This window comes from Podarcis erhardii (genome assembly GCF_964252035.2).
Source record: "Podarcis erhardii genome assembly, chromosome: 2".
NCBI classification, from domain to species: domain Eukaryota; kingdom Metazoa; phylum Chordata; class Lepidosauria; order Squamata; family Lacertidae; genus Podarcis; species Podarcis erhardii.
In genome coordinates, this window is record NC_138498.1 from 113,172,140 (window position 1) to 113,188,104 (window position 15,965).

Genomic DNA, 15,965 nt, shown 5'->3' on the forward strand with positions numbered 1-15,965 from the left:
CATCCTGGTCCAAAGCTGTAACCACTATACCACACTGTCTGTATCTGAAGGAGCACCCAATCCAAGCTGGGTTTAAGGATAAAGAGCCCTGAGAAGGAGAGCAGTTGGCACTTTTCCACTACCTGTGTGCACGGATAGCATCCAGTCAACATACTTAGCAGGAAGACGCAGTCTTTCCCCCGATACGGTAAGATGGACAGCATTTCTATTTCAATTGTACAGTACTGATTATTTTAAAATTTGCTGTCTCCATGTATAAATTAGCACTAAGAATCACAGAATTGTAGAAATGGAAGGGATCCCAAGCGTCATCTAGTCGTAGGACTCTCAGCTAATGCATCTCTGACTTTCATGTACATTTTCATTTAAATTTCTGACCTTTTGTTTTTGGTGATATGGAGATGGTGGATCTGCTCTGTCCAAATGCCCTCGCTTGTTTACTTATTTACAATTCCTGCTTCTCTTTGTTCCTTAATTCCTCCACATACTGCCACTTCTCTACAAACACTCACATTCCTCATTTCACCTTTATTTATTAATTTTGTAGCAACATGTTAGATCTTCAAAATATTTACACACATACATTAGTAATAATTAGTAATAATTAGTAATAAGTTTGCATAGGCAAAGACGATCACACATACAGTATAATGAAAATAGAACCTTCTCTTTTCCGTATTAAACCTCTGTATTATATACACTGATTCAGAATATACATTGCGGTGGTGCTCTTCTCGGAGGCTGGATCTGCCACCCGAGGCAACTGCCTCACCTCGCCACATGGGTGTGCCGGCCCTGCTGTCCAACCAGCATATAAACATCTGCATGTATTGCCGGTCCGGCAGAGATCTGGCTAATCCTCCCACTTCCAGTTTTGGGGAATTGCTAGTTGTGAGCTGTGACGCCCTCTGTCGCTCTTGAATGTTCTATATTATCTTACCCCCTAACACCCCCTTTTATGCAGCTTAGTCTCCTTCCTCAGCCAGCCACCCTCCTCCAAAAAAAAACCCCCCACCCACAACCTCAACTCAGTGAGAAGTCACCTGGGGCTGTTTCATGCAACTGCTCTATAGCTCTGTAAGGGGGAAAATATCATTTGTTGGTATTTTCTTCATCAGCTTTTGTGGGGAGCACTGTTTCCATTATGTTTGTACCAGAATGCACCCCGCTTTTATATGGGCTCAGATTCTATACACCCTTTTCCGAGTGCATAAGCTCCATGAACCCTTTGGTAGGAAAAATAATTGGAGAGAAAAACACAGGATAGGTTTCAGCTGGCACCACCAAGTTGCCTATGCTGTCCTTGAAATCGTGCCCCTCTGTGAGAAATAAATGCTGACTCTTCATGTTTATAAGGAATAAGATGTAATAGATTGCGCTTATAGCTTGCAAAGTATATCCATGATGTTGAATCATGGACAATTTGCCATAAATTCACTGCACATGGAAATCTAGCATGTCAGGAAGAAGGTTCTAAAGAGTTGTTGTAAAGAGGTGCACCCACACCACAGTGACAGGAAAGTTTACTTGTTGCTGAGGTGGTAAACCTGTGTCTAGACTGTACTCACTGAACAGTTTGCTGCAGAACATGCATTCCCTGCACATGGACATCTAGCATGTCAGGCTGAAGGCTGGGCTAAAGCCCTGTCTGAAGGGAGCAGTTTTACCACCTCAGAAAGAACTGAGAGTACACTTATTTCAGAAAGTGTGGGAAGGAGGGCAGGGAGGCACTACATAGTTTAACCTTTTTTATTAGAGAATTGAACACTTTAAGACAGGGCTGTGGAAACTGTTGGGGGGCACTTAGAGTGCTGAACCCTTTCCCCATCACACATACAACCTTCCTTACCAAAGGTACTTTTGCCAGACATTTCCACCCAATATAAGAAACCAACACTGGGGGTAAACAACTGGGAGATTTTTGGAGGGAAGGGGGAGGAAAGTCTAACAAGGGGGGTGGGAAGAAGGTTCATGGCCTTCCTTCCTGCCTTCTTTCCTTCTCCCTCCCTTGCTTTGAAGGATTTGGCTCAACCAAGTGAGTTTTGCTACTGTCAGATGGATCTCGATTGCACCCAAGGACAACCTCACCTCATTGCCCCACACTGAGCCAGGAGCAGACCCCCTCCCCAGAGAACGCAGCATTGGTGAAAGTGAAGATGACGCTGTGAGAGTCAAAGTTCCAGATTTATATGATGTATAGTTTACTTTTGTTTTTAAGAAATGTTATTGAAATATTGTTGTATCGTTGTCGCTTTTGTTTATTTCGAAATGTTTGGAAACCAGCTCAGTTTTTTTTTTTAAAAAAAAAAAAAACTAAGCTGTGGCACAAGAATAGTATAAATGGTTTCCAATAAAAACACAGGTAAAATCTGCAAAAGTTTAAAGGCAAGTGTACACAATTAAAGAAGTGTACCTGTGGGGTTACTGAAATAAATGTTTTCATGCAATAATAATAATAGACCTCAAGCTCTGACTAGGGTTGGAAAACCTCAGCTGCAGGAGCCGAATGATGCAGGCCCCTCAAAATGGCCGTCAGGATACAGGCCTCACTGGTCCCTTGCATGTACTTCTGACTAAAATCCATCCTTGGACAGGGATAATCTCTCTTGCTTGTGTGGATGGAGAGCATAGCAGGAACTCTGCTCACTTTTGCTACTGGTCCTATCTATCCGCAGCGCAAGTTATTTCAAATGTTCCCCATAAGGCATGGGTAGGGAACTCATCTGTCAATCGTGTAATTTCATAGTGATATTATGTGATTGTCCCAACCATCCGTCAAATTGCACCCATGGGGTGGGTCCAATTTTTTTCAAACTCCAGACAATGCAGCATCTGGGCTGCAAAAGGCTTCCAACCTGTGCCTCACATCAACATGGGTCATGTTGGGAAATGTTAAATCTGAAGCCAGTCATTTCAAACATAGAGTAATTGTTTTGATTTTTATCTCACTTAAAAGCACATACTTTCAGAAGAGCCCTGCTGGCCACAGCTCCCACTTCCTGGATCAATGGAGCCCTTGTTTATTTCAGATATTAAGGACTCAAATCAAGCAACAGCAGTTTAATAATATAAGAGCAGACGTGAGCACCTTGTCCTCCACTGGTTCAGACCAGAGATACTTAACTGTGGTTTTGCAAATCCCCTTGTTGTAAGCCAAAAATGGCTTATCTTCTGAGTTTACGCCAATAAAACTCAGAGACAAGAGAAGTTAGGAGTCCATTGTTGTTTACTGCAAAGCAATAGGTTACAGTTGAATCTTTTCGCAAAACTGCAACCCCGCCCAAGGGTCAGGGCGATGGTATTTATAACATTTCAAACAAAGGATTTCAATTTTCACCAATCATGTACATCATTACCTCATTTCATGTTTAATACACATGCGCAATAAGCATTGCTAACTAAACTTTGATTCTCACCGTGCTCTGTTACATTGTGTTAGTATGCATGTTGGGAACCTGTGTTACGTGCAGCCATTTGCACCGTGTATCAACTTGTGTTCTACCTTATGAGCTGCATCTTTGTGATTCACGTATTAGCTGCCCTTCTGTCCCAGTGGGGGACGGCATCTTGCAAAACCCTCAGTTTCTTAAAGGAACAGTTTACCATAACTTCTCTATTAGAAGCACATTGAAGGATTTATAGGGGTTCACATTATCACATTCATTATAGCCCTTTGGGCCACTACCACACCCTGAGCAGCTTGGACATTAAGCGATTAATGGCACGCATATATGCAGTAAACGGAATTGCTTTTATTTATTTACAAGGTTTCTTACACACCTTTCGACATCAGGTCCTAGAGTGAGTGACAACAATTAAACAATTATAAAAAGAACGCTATTTGGAGGAGAAAGCCTGCAGGGCCCATTCAGACTTGACAGCAATAATACTGCATGATAGAGTCAGACTGTTACTAATTCCCTCTAAAGAAGTTGGCAGTTTGGGGCAGGGACTTAATATCCTGAGCCTTTTCCACACCACACATACTCCCCCCCCCCCAAAAAAAAGTTCTTTCCCCAGACGTTTGAGGGAGGAATGTCTTTGTGGGGAGAGGATTCAGTTCCTTCCTCCTGACCCCCTACGCTGTTTTTTAAACTTCCCCACCCACCCCTGGTTTTAAAGGACTTGGCACCTCCCGCTGGCCTGTCAAGTTTGCACCAAATGGCAACCTCATCTCATTTCCCCACACAGAGAAAGGAGCAGATTTTCTCCCCAGAGAACGAAGCACGGGAGAAGGTAAAGAGATTATTATTTGAGTCAGCATCACGGAAGAGTATTACTTCTGCTTCATAGTTCACAAGCACACGGATTCTCTTTGGCCAACTCGCAAAGGTAAGGTGTTGTGTGCTGGCCGAGGGTGATGGTCCCAGAGATATTCCAGGAGAAGTGGAAGCATAATATGCACTATTAGAAATCCTCCCAATAGCCCAGATCCCAATTCCATCATTCAAATGGTCAATATTGTGACCCCTTAAAGACTCCTTGACAACCCCCACAGCCCAGAAGTTCTCGTCCCCCACGTCCACTATCCAGGAATGAGTCCCTGAGGTGATTCTCTCAACTCCCATAACATAGGAACAACAATTAATGTTGTTATTTGAGAATCTGGAGGCAACCAATGGTTGGCTCATATACATGCTTGGACCAAATTTAAATGCTGCTTGGCCATATGTTGATTGGGCTGTTGCTTGGACATACACTGTTAGGACTAGTTTAGGAATGGCCATGTCTTCACCTACAAGAGAAAGGAAATAATTAGAGAGGCAGCGCCCCAAACCTGCGTCCAAGTTTTCTGCAGCTCTGAGTGAGGAGGAGGTTTGAAAAGCCAATGTACTAATGGGGTGGGGGGTGGGAAATCGCTCCCCCATGCAGGTCAGTTCAGAAACTCAGGGAGCGCCCCTTGAGGGCAAGGATGCTAGCTCAGAGGGAGGCTTGCTTGCAAAGGTCCCTGGTTCAAATCCTGTAGGGTGAGTTCCCTGGATAAAACCATGGAGAGCTGTTGCCAGTCATTGTTGGCAATATGAAGCTAGATGGGCCGACGGCTTGGCTCTGTAAAAAAGCTGCTTCCTGTGCTCCTGTGCTCAGCCTTTCTCCCAATCTCACATGTAAAAACCAAAACAAAGAACCCTACCCAAGCTGGAGATGTACGGTACTTTCTTTTCTGGAGGTCCAGACAGCTGAAGTAACGCTGCCCAATCTGGAACCATATATTTGCTTAAGGAACAAAACTGATATGAGGAAGAAGTTAAGACTCACACTTGGCTCCAAGGTAATGCCTTAGATTTGGAGTGCTTGGAACTGTGTTCATGCCAAAATCTAAAATTTAGCCATCGTATATGATCGTTTGACCTCTTTCTTCCATGTTGCTGTAATGTGCTTGGGGCTCATGCCTTGAGGAGCACATTTCCCACGACTGGATGCCCTGAGATAAGGGTGCCGGGTGCCCTGGGTTGCCATAGCAACACCAGAAAGGTCGAGTGTGCGACTTGTGGAGTAATTCACCCTCCCAATGGTCCAGGAAATGTGCCCCATGTAGAGAAAGGAATAGTAGCCTCTGGGGCATTGCTTTCATCCTGTCTGTCTTGTCTGTGCCCTGTCCCGTTTGCTGTCAAGGGTCTGACTCTGTGAGACTCAGGGGAAGAGGCCGTGGGTTTTGCACAGAAGCATTAGCTAGCACAGTGATGAGTGTCAATGGATCTGATCGTACATCTCTTTACTTCAGACCAGAAGGACTGGTCTTGTGTCTGGAGGCATTAAACACTTGGTTACTTTGAACTGTGTGGGAGGAGTTTCCCCCTTAACAAACTCTGAAGATGCTGTTCAGTCGGGAGCAGGAAATCTCTGATGACTCCGTTTGCTGTGCTCATAACACACACCAGCTGAGGTGTGGTGAACTCCCAGCTGACTTCAGTAAGCCACAGCATTCCAGCATTCCCATTACATTTTATGAAAACATTGGGACGGGGGGAGTGTTTCAGAAAAATCAATGCCAAATAATGAATATTACTCAGAATTTTAAATAGAGAAATAGAAAAAAGAACACTCCAATGTCAAGCTTCAGCTACTCTTGTTTGCTTCCCAGTCCTCCAGTTCTGAGAGAGTTAGAAGACAAAACCAGAGTTTTGAAGTAGAGCAGAGTTTAGGGATGTGACAGGGTGTAAAAGGCAGCAAGACAGAAAGATAATCAGAGCACGAGGGTTGATTCCTGTTTTGAATGCAAGGCTGGGGTTGTGGGAGAAACAAGACTCTCTTGGGGTGTCCGTGTTGTGAACCCCTCCATCGTAGGCTCAGATTCTATATATGTGGGAATAAACCCTATGTCCTAAAGACACCACAGCCTCTGCTGTCTCTCATTTCCCAAAAGGAAATACGAACCCAGGGGAGGAAGCTTGGGACCCCAGCAATCTTGTGCTGGTGGGAGATTGAAGTGCAAAACCCTCCCATATCTCATCTGCAAAAACTGTTTAAAGATCTGCCAAACCTGGAAATGTACCTTTCTTTCCTTGAGGTCCAGAGAGCACAACGTCTGAGGAAAAAAGTGAAATGGGGAAAAAGTCAATACTCGTACTGGGCTTCAAGGGCGATGCTTTAGATTTAGAATGTTTGCAAGTGTGTTCAGGCCTAAATCTAAAATGTAGCCACTGTACTCCGTCTTCCTCCCTCTTCCAGTGTTATGAAAGCATGTTCAGGGTGGGGGGCACAGAGAAGAGTTGCCTCCCCCAGCTCTGAGAGAGTTAGAAGACAAAACCAGAGTTTTCGAGTAGAGTTTAGGGATGTGACAGGCTGTAAAAGGCAGCAAGATGGAAAGAGAATCAGAGCACGATGGTGGGTTCCTGTTTTGAATGCAAGGCTGGGGCTATGGGAGAAACAAGACTGTCTTGGGGTGCCTGTGAACCCCTCCATCGTAGGCTCAGATTGGATATATGAGTAAATAAACCATAATCCTAAAGACACCACAGTCTCTGCTGTGCCTCATTTGCCAATAGGAAACTCGAACCCTGGAGAAGCAGCCTAGGACCCCTGGAATATTCACCGTTTGGAAATTGGCATGGCATGCAACTCTATCTATCTATCTATCTATTTATCTATCTATTGATCTAATCTGTCCCACATCTAAAACATCATACAATGACCCTTGTTACCTTTGAATTTCTTGGTCTCCTTCTCCAAAAAAGGATGTATTTTGGAGAAATAATCTATTTGCTGTTTTAATCCACGAGGAAATGCTATTGCATTGATGGTTTTATTCTTATTTTCATTACATCTAGGAAGAAGAAAGTGAGGTTTATTGTGCTCATCAGGTCATTTCAAGTCTTTCTTAATTCAGTTGTCAGAATGAAGGAGAAAAGTGGGAACAGCAGGAAGATACCAAGGGCTCGTCCATGACAGGTTTTTCTTTCATTTCCCCCATTTTCCCCACGAAAGTCCCCTCTGTTTACCACTGACTCAGAACAAAGGTCAGTCGGGTTTTCTGTGGATTTACAGCTGAATAGAAGCAAACATTTATCAGGTTTTCTGCTGATTTATGTTTCTCCCTATACAGTGATAAGCAGCAGGTTTCCCCAGGAAAAGCGGAGGGACAAAAGAAAAGCCTCTCGGACCTGAGCCTAGAAATCACAGGAAAAGCGGACTTGTGGATGAGCCCTGTGATAGCAACTAATGGTATTGTCTGCCCTGTGAACGTTACAAAGACCTATGACAAACTAGAAAATGATGTATAAGGGGGTGGAGAGTATAAAGTGTAAATTTACATACACATTTTTTCATTTAAAAATTACATATAAATGATCAATCCATAATCTATTTTACCTCTTTTTTTAAAATAAACTTTACTGTGAAGATGTCGAAATATTTTCAAACTATCTGTCTGAAATTTTGACGCAGACGTTGCATACCGTACCATGTTTAAAATTACAGCTAGGTCAGAAGTGCCTGATTAACTTGTGTCAAAGTTGTGATTTGTCGCTGCTTCTACCTGATCAGAAGAGGGTATAAATCGGCACAACTTGGTTGAGGATCCAGGTGAATCTGGAGCACAGCCTTACTGAATATTTTCTCCAACAAATTATGTTTGCACACAAGTAACTAATAAGATCCTCTCTTTACCCTGGCCTTTGTCATCTAGGAGATGTATTTTAGCACCCACCCAGTTTTCTTGGATTGTAATTTGTTTTAACTATTTTTAATATTGTATTTTAATTCACAAGCTGCCCTGGAACCTGACAGTGGAGAGCAAGTAAGAAATCTAATAATCCACCATCACCACCAACAACTCTGCTATGATATGAAGTATACAGTAGATGAAGAAATATCATCAAAATATGCATTTTATATACAGTGGTACCTCGGGTTACATACGCTTCAGGTTACAGACACTGCTAACCCAGAAATAGTACCTCGGGTTAAGAACTTTGCTTCAGGATGAGAACAGAAATCGTGCACCAGTGGCGCGGCAGCAGCAGGAGGCCCCATTAGCTAAAGTGGTGCTTCAGGTTAAGAACAGTTTCAGGTTAAGAACGGACCTCCGGAACGAATTAAGTACTTAACCTGAGGTACCACTGTACATTCTCCCCCCAAAATCCTATCCATTTTGTATGTTCTTCTATGCATCCCCCAATGTGCTTTTTGTACATTTCCCTGCATGAGATACACAGTTTTGGGTGGATTTTTTAAGCCAAAACAAAATTTGTAAAAGTGTGCAATCAGATAGGTAACTATTTTTTGATCTGCTTATTTTTCTGTAAACAGTGAATTAGATTGGTTCACATGAAAGTATAGACCAAATAAAATTATCCCTTACCTCCAAGGACGGAAATTAATATTATTCATTTTCATATTCATATCAAAGCCACCTACCTTTCCAGGGTGCTTCTCATATTCTAGATGGAAGAGACAGAATGAGAGAAATTCAGTCCCTTGCACCAGTTGCCTCCAGCAGTTTATTATTACCAAATACTGAAGTGCTCATGCCTACTGTAAATACTTCTATAGACCAATGAACAGCCCTTCCCCAGAGGACAACCTGGACGGTTTTGTTCCACCATTGCTCACCTGCAAGAATTCAGTCACTGGCTGCTTCTGTTTCTCCTCCAGCTGCCTGATTAGGTTGTCAAGGGAGGCCATCTCCTCACAGAGTTTGGCAATATATTGATTCCTACAGTTTTTAATCTCATCGTCCAGTTCCTTTAACTGAGCCAGCAGGAGGTGCTCTTGTTCTTCCAGAAACTGGTGCAATTGCTTGAAATCGGCCATGATTTCCTGCCTCTCCATGTCTGTCTGCTTCTGCAAGGAGAGAGTCATGGCCAGAAAAAGACGTTTAGATGTCCCCTTAATTCCATGTGCACAAGCTGACTGGCAAGGCAGCTGATGTTTACTTCAACACTCACAATGGTATAGAACATCAATCACAGCTGAGGGCGGCAGGCAGGCTAACTTAGCAGGACATGACCTCTTTGCTTGCCTCTGTCCTCAGTATTTTCCTGCTGCTCACCTACCGATCTATTAAGCTGCTGCTGTTCTCTATTCCCTGCCTTGGCCACCTCACTCTGCCTAATAGTAGGGCCGTGAGGAAGTGACGAGAAGGAGGAAGACTGGCTTTGGGGGGTTCACTTCATTCTTAAAGGATTAATGCTGGCATGGCTGGACATTTTTGGACTCAAGGACTACATTCGCCCCTAGACAACCCTACCAATTTTAGCCTATCCTGCTGAATGTTGTCTAAACTTGCAGGCAGCTGCTCTTCAAGGTCTGAAGCAGAGACCTTTCTCAACTCTACCACCCAATATCCATTTAATTGATAATGCCAATGATCAAACCTGGGACACTGTGCAAGCGAAGAATTAAGTATAACCATCCTGGAGAGGCAAGAAGGTTTGGACCTACCAGCAGATTCTGGCTTTCGGTCTCCCCATTCAGTTGAGAAGACAGAATTTTTTCTCTCTGTTTGTTCAGGAACTCCAAATGACGCAGGATTTTACCCTGGGGTGGCCAAAAAGGCATTTGGGTTAGTTTTGGCAGCAGAGATATAAACTGTAACAGGCATGTCTGTTCAAGAAACCAAGAACACAATAGAAAAAGGGACACGACAAGGTTGCCCAGTCTCCCCACTGCTTTTTATATCGGTCCTGGAGGTTTTGCTGAATATGATTAGAAGGGACCAGTTGGTTAAAGGTATACAATTCGGAGCCAAACAGTACAAACTGAGAGCATTTGCAGATGATTTAGTATTGACGTTACAGGAGCCAGAATCTAGTACTAAAAGGGTTTTAGAACTGATTCAAGAATTTGGTCAGGTTGCAGGGTTTAAACTGAATAAGTAAAAAACCAAGGTTTTAGAGAAAAATTTAACACCAATTGAGAGAGAGAGGTTTCAGAACATGACAGGTTTAACAGTGGTTAAGAAAGTCAAATACTTGGGGATCAACATGACAGCAAAAAATGGGAATTTATTTAAAGTTAACTATGAAAAATGCTGGGTTGAAGTGAAAAAAGATTTAGAAATATGGTCAAATTTGAAGCTTTCATTGCTGGGCCGTATCGCTGCTATAAAAATGAATGTATTGCCTAGAATGTTGTTTTTGTTTCAGGCATTGCAAATTGTGGACAAGGTGGACTGTTTCAAGAAGTGGCAGAGAGATATTTCAAGATTTGTCTGGCAGGGCAAGAAGCCTAGAATAAAATTTAAAATATTAACAGATGCAAAGGAAAGAGGTGGATTTGCCCTGCCAGACTTTAAACTTTATTATGAATCAGCAGCTTTTTGCTGGTTGAAAGAATGGCTACTTCTTGAAAACACAGACATTTTGGATTTGGAAGGTTTTAACAATGTATTTGGAGGGCATGCATATTTGTGGTATGATAAGGTCAAAGCGCATAAAGGATTTAAAAACCATATTGTTAGAAAAGCATTGTTTAATGTTTGGATAAGATATAAGGATTTATTGGAAAATAAAACCCCAAGGTGGCTGTCACCAAATGGAAGCGAAAGCTCAGAAAAAGCTCAATATGGAGGTTAAATGGCCGAAATATTGGGAAATTTTGGAACAAGATGGAGATAGACTAAAACTGCAGAGTTTTGAGAAACTAAAGAACAAAGTGCGAGACTGGCTTCATTATTATCAGATAATGGAGGTGTCAGGGAACTGCCATTGGAGCCGAGTGGAGAGGTAAGGCTCCCTAATGATGCCGAAGAGGGAACTAGCAAGGAGAGAGAGAGAGCTTCCGCTGGGGAAGGAAACCAAGGTGACACCAGGAAGAAAGGAGAGGCTGAGAGTACTTCGGAGGGAAGGCTCCGAGACTCTTCCAGTGAGATCAGTGGGGAGAGCGCAGGACCACCGCTTGGCACGCCCACTCTGCGCAGAAGGCTTCCGCGCAGAGAAGCGAGGCGGAGACTTGCTGTTAAGGAATTCTTATGTTGGAAGAAGTTCAGGAAACGCCCACTGACGGATTCTGCCAGTGACTGAGACAGTCGCGCTGCTAGGGCTGTCAAACCGGGGAAAGTTTCAGCTATACAAGCAGCTTGGAGCAGTTTGGAATTTACACACAAGCAACCCCAATTCCCATTACAGGAGGCATATAATTTGGACAAGAAAATTGGCTTCCAGGTGGAAAAATCAAAATTGGAAACAGAACTGTTAGAACCCAAAACTAAGAATTTGTCAAGGATGTATAACTTGCTGTTGAAATGGAATACTCAGGATGAAACGGTGAAATCTGTTATGATTAAATGGGCACAAGATGTTGGACACAATATTATGTTTGCTGACTGGGAACAGTTATGGACCACAGGTATGAAGTTTACGGCATGTAATGCCTTAAGAGAGAATATTATGAAAATGATATACAGGTGGTACATAACCCCAGTCAAGCTAGAAAAAATCTACCATTTGCCCAATAATAAATGTTGGAAATGTAAAGAAACTGAAGGTACATTCTTTCACCTTTGGTGGACGTGCCCAAGGATTAAGGCTTTCTGGGGGACGATATATAATTAATTGAAAAAGGTATTTAAATATACCTTCTTGAAGAAACCAGAGGCCTTTCTCCTGGGCATAGTTGACCAATTGGTGTTTAAGAAGGATAGAACTTTCTTTATGTACGCTACAACAGCAGCAAGAATACTTATTGCAAAATATTGGAAGACACTAGATTTACCCACTCTGGAAGAATGGCAGATGAAGGTGATGGATTACATGGAATTGGCGGAAATGACTGGCAGGATCCGAGACCAGGGAGAAGAGTCAGTGGAAGACTGGAAGAAATTTAAAGACTTTCTACAGAGATATTGTAAAATTAATGAATGTTAGAATGATGTTGGATTGAAATTAAGTGGTTTCTAGCTGTAATGGTATAAAAGAATATGAAAAAATGGTTTTTTATAAGTAAAAATTCAAGGTTATAATAATTTAAGATTAAAGATCTGGGTAGAATGAAGAGGGAAAGAAACTGCTGAGCTAATAAATTGAATTGGAATACAAAAAAGGGAGGTATGAGGAGGTCCGAGAATTAGTAAATGAAAGATAAACAATGAAAAGATTGATTGTTTTTTAACTATTTTTATTTTGTATTTTTTCTTTTTTCTTTTTCATTTTGTAATATTGTAAAAACCCTAATAAAAATTTATAAATAAAAGAAAAAGAAACCAAGAACACAGAGGCTGAAAAGGGTCCATGTACAGCTTCTAGGAAACTTCCGTTCTCAATGTGGAATTAGATTAGTGTTCACATATGCATATTTATATAGTTAATAAATCATTTTCTTATTAAATATGGGGGGAATCAAGGGGACTCAAAATTATGTGGACACAGGGTAAGATATAAAATGTTTTCTCATATACCAAGTTTGCACAAAACAGAGTATCTGTATGGGATTCAGATCCTGAGCCAAGTCAGTCACCCTCTCACATTTTCTGCACCAAACCATGCTCTTTTCCAAAGTTAAATTGGGGTACGAACCAGAGGTTGTGGCTGGTGCACAGCCCTTTTCAGAGCTCCTTCTTTTTCTTTTTTTCTTTTAAGAAAAACAGCTTCCAGTATTCACCATGAAGTTATCACAGGAAGTGCCACAATTTTCACATTTGGGGTGTAAAGGTGCTGGTTCCCCCGAGTTCCCCCAGAAGAAACCACACTGGCCCTAATAACATCCTTTACCCCTCATAACTTCACAACATTTGCTCCTCCTTTCTTCTGCTAATAGGAAGCTTTGATATGGTTCTGCAGCAGAATTGTGAGCCACATGGCTACATTGCTAATACCTGATACCTATGCTCTGGGGTTTTTGGACATATCTAGAAAGAGGGGAAGTGGCCTTACACTGAGTTATTTGTACCTCTGGTCCAACTAGCTCAGTACTGGCTGTACTGACTGGATTTCAGGTCCCGTATATCCCCAGCCCTACCTAGAAATGCTAAGGATTTCTGCATTCAAGATTGGGCTACTTTGAACCTCACTTACTTACTTACTTACTTACTTACTTACTTACTTACTTACTTACTTTATTTGCTGACCTATACTTCAAGATCTCAGGGCAGTTCACAAAACAAAATACAAATATAATACCACAAAATATATAATCAAAATAAAAACAACTCCATACCCACCAAAAAAGAACCACGTTTTAAAAGGGCATAGGATGTCAATCAAATCAACCAAAGGGCTGGTTAAAAAGAACCTTTTTGCCTGGCAGCTAAAGGTGTATAAGGAAGGCACCAGGCGGACTTCCCTGGGAAGAGCATTCCACAGGTGGGGAGCCACTGCAGAGAAGGCCCTGTTCTCGTGTTGCCACCCTCCTGACCTCTCAGGGAGGGGGCACACGAAGGAGGGCCTCGGAAGATGATCACAGGGTACGGGTAGGTTCATATGGGAAGAGGTGGCCCTTGAGGTATTGTGGTCCTGAGCCATTTAAGGCTTTATAGGTCAAAACCAGCACTTTGAATTGGGCTTGGTAACTAATTCGTAGCCAGTGCAGTCAGACTAGGATTGGTGTAATATGCTCAAGCCGTCTTGCTCCAGTGAGCAACCTGGCCGCTGAATTCTGCACCAGCTGAAGTTTCCAAACCGTCTTCAGAGGAAGCCCTACGTAGAACGCATTGCAGTCATCTAACCTTAAGGTTACCAGAGCATAGACAACAGTAGTTAGGCTATTCATGTCCAGATAGGGGCGTAGTTGGGCCACCAGCTGAAGCTCCTGACAACCTTTCCACCGGGCAGCCCTCCTAGACCACTGAGCAAAAAATGGTGGGCATAACATCTGTTTCCCAACATAAATTCTGAGACTAGAGAAAAAGTGGAACTGCTGGGACCTGGAGAACGTCAAATGCTTCCACAAGCCTGGATCATACAGAGTCAGACCTCTGGTCTGTTTTCTATACTGGCAGAAAGTTGCTTTGGGGCAAAGGCTTTCCCTAGCCCTACATAACAATGCAAAGGAATCAGGTTAGCCATATTGATTTGTATGCTGTTGGTGGATTATTGTCATTGTCTTGTTGGGCTGTGTATGTGATAAAGGGGAGCCACCCCACTCACACACGAAAACAAAGATCACCACAGCCAACCACAAACAAACAACCACACCCTAGGTCAACCCCAACCTCTCTCACCACCAAAGAAACACAAATGAACAGCATGAGCAACGCTGACACCAAACCCTACATACATTAAGCATAATAGAAACATCGCCACTCCACCTCACCCCCACCCATCTTCCCCCCTCCACCCCTTTTTTCTCTCCCCCTAATGTCTCAACAAATGAAACGGATTTGTAAAAATGTTACATGGAAAAAATACGAGAGACATTACACACATACTTCTGTAAAACAAGAAAAACTGTTGAGCTACAGCCCTCAGATCAGCCTTCCAGCCTTCTCCTGCCCCGGTAGTTCTCTGGGCTCCTGGGGCAGGAAAAGGTGGGAGATGGTTGAAATGATCATTTTTCAAGTTCCCTTGGAACTTCTTGTGAATGTTCCTACTTCTGAATGCTCAGTAGAAGATAGTGAGTCCTGCAGCTCCTAAGTCGCTTCCGGCCTCTCCCCAGGCTGAAACATTGACCAGCTCCAGTTCACATCCTCCTCAAGTCTTTTTTTTGCCTGACTAGAATGTGTCCCTGAACTCCACCAATGCTTCCCACTTACTTAGATGGTGAACATAGACAGCAATGAGAGCATTTGTAGGAACTAGTTTACTGCAAAAAGGTGAAATTTTCAAGTGTTGCTCTGTCCACTTTTGCCTCAGGCCCCAATAACCAGCAGCGTTTAGGACACAAACACTCACCCACATGCCCTGCCCGAATTTCGCAAAGAGAAAAATGCAGCCCTCAGGCTGAAATATTTCCACCATCCCTAGGATAACTGAGGATCCCGTGGAAGTCTGGTCCCCAATCCTACAGCTCCCTACCTGATACTCTTCAAAGGCCTCCTCCTTCGGGATCACTTTGTGCTTCCTGTGCTCCTTGGATTTGTCGCACACCACACAGATGGGGGCTTGGTCATCTTCGCAGAAGAGTTTCAGGGGCTCCTGGTGTCTCTTGCAAACCCTTCCCAGCGCTTCCGCCCCTCTGGCCATCTGAAGGCTGAATTTCTTGACTATTTCCACAATGCTCGCCAGTTGCCGGTTGGGCCTGAAATTCCTTTGCTGACAAGGTTCCCTGCACTGAGGGCAAGAAGCTTCTTGGTCTGATTTCCCCCAAGTCTTGGTGATGCAGCTTTGGCAGAAATTGTGGCCGCAGTCTATGGTCACTGGATCTGTGAAATACTCCAGGCAGATGGGGCATGTTGTTTCCTCGCAGAGGTTCTGGACTGGACTCTCGTCTGCCATTTCGTCTGCCTGAAATGGGAATAAAAGCCTTAGTTTCGTTTCTCCAGTTTCAAGCCACAGGGCGGGCCTTTCCCTCCCTCTGGGTGACTTATAGTTTTTGAAAAGAAACAGCATAAGCCGGGGGGAAACCGTTACAGTGTGCAGCTTCACATCTGT

General features: G+C 43.2%; 3 protein-coding genes across 3 annotated transcripts in view; 1 reads left to right on the forward strand and 2 right to left on the reverse strand.

Moving 5' to 3' along the window:
* LOC309336856 (zinc finger protein RFP-like) overlaps positions 1-15,965 on the forward strand; it is a 210,231-nt gene that overhangs the window by 127,694 nt on the left and 66,572 nt on the right. The window lies entirely within an intron of this gene.
* The window catches only part of LOC309336891 (zinc finger protein RFP-like), a 106,564-nt gene that overhangs the window by 90,320 nt on the left and 279 nt on the right, over positions 1-15,965 (reverse strand). The gene's annotated exons all lie outside the window — the stretch shown is intronic.
* Positions 3,854-15,938, reverse strand: LOC309336843 (zinc finger protein RFP-like). Its single transcript, XM_081853251.1, has 7 exons — positions 15,390-15,938; positions 9,883-9,978; positions 9,052-9,282; positions 8,857-8,879; positions 7,143-7,264; positions 6,482-6,526; positions 3,854-4,735 (listed from the first exon to the last, which is right to left on the reverse strand). Exons 1-7 carry the CDS (start codon positions 15,921-15,923, stop codon positions 4,176-4,178), a joined length of 1,611 nt encoding a protein of 536 aa, XP_081709377.1. The 5' UTR covers positions 15,924-15,938; the 3' UTR covers positions 3,854-4,175.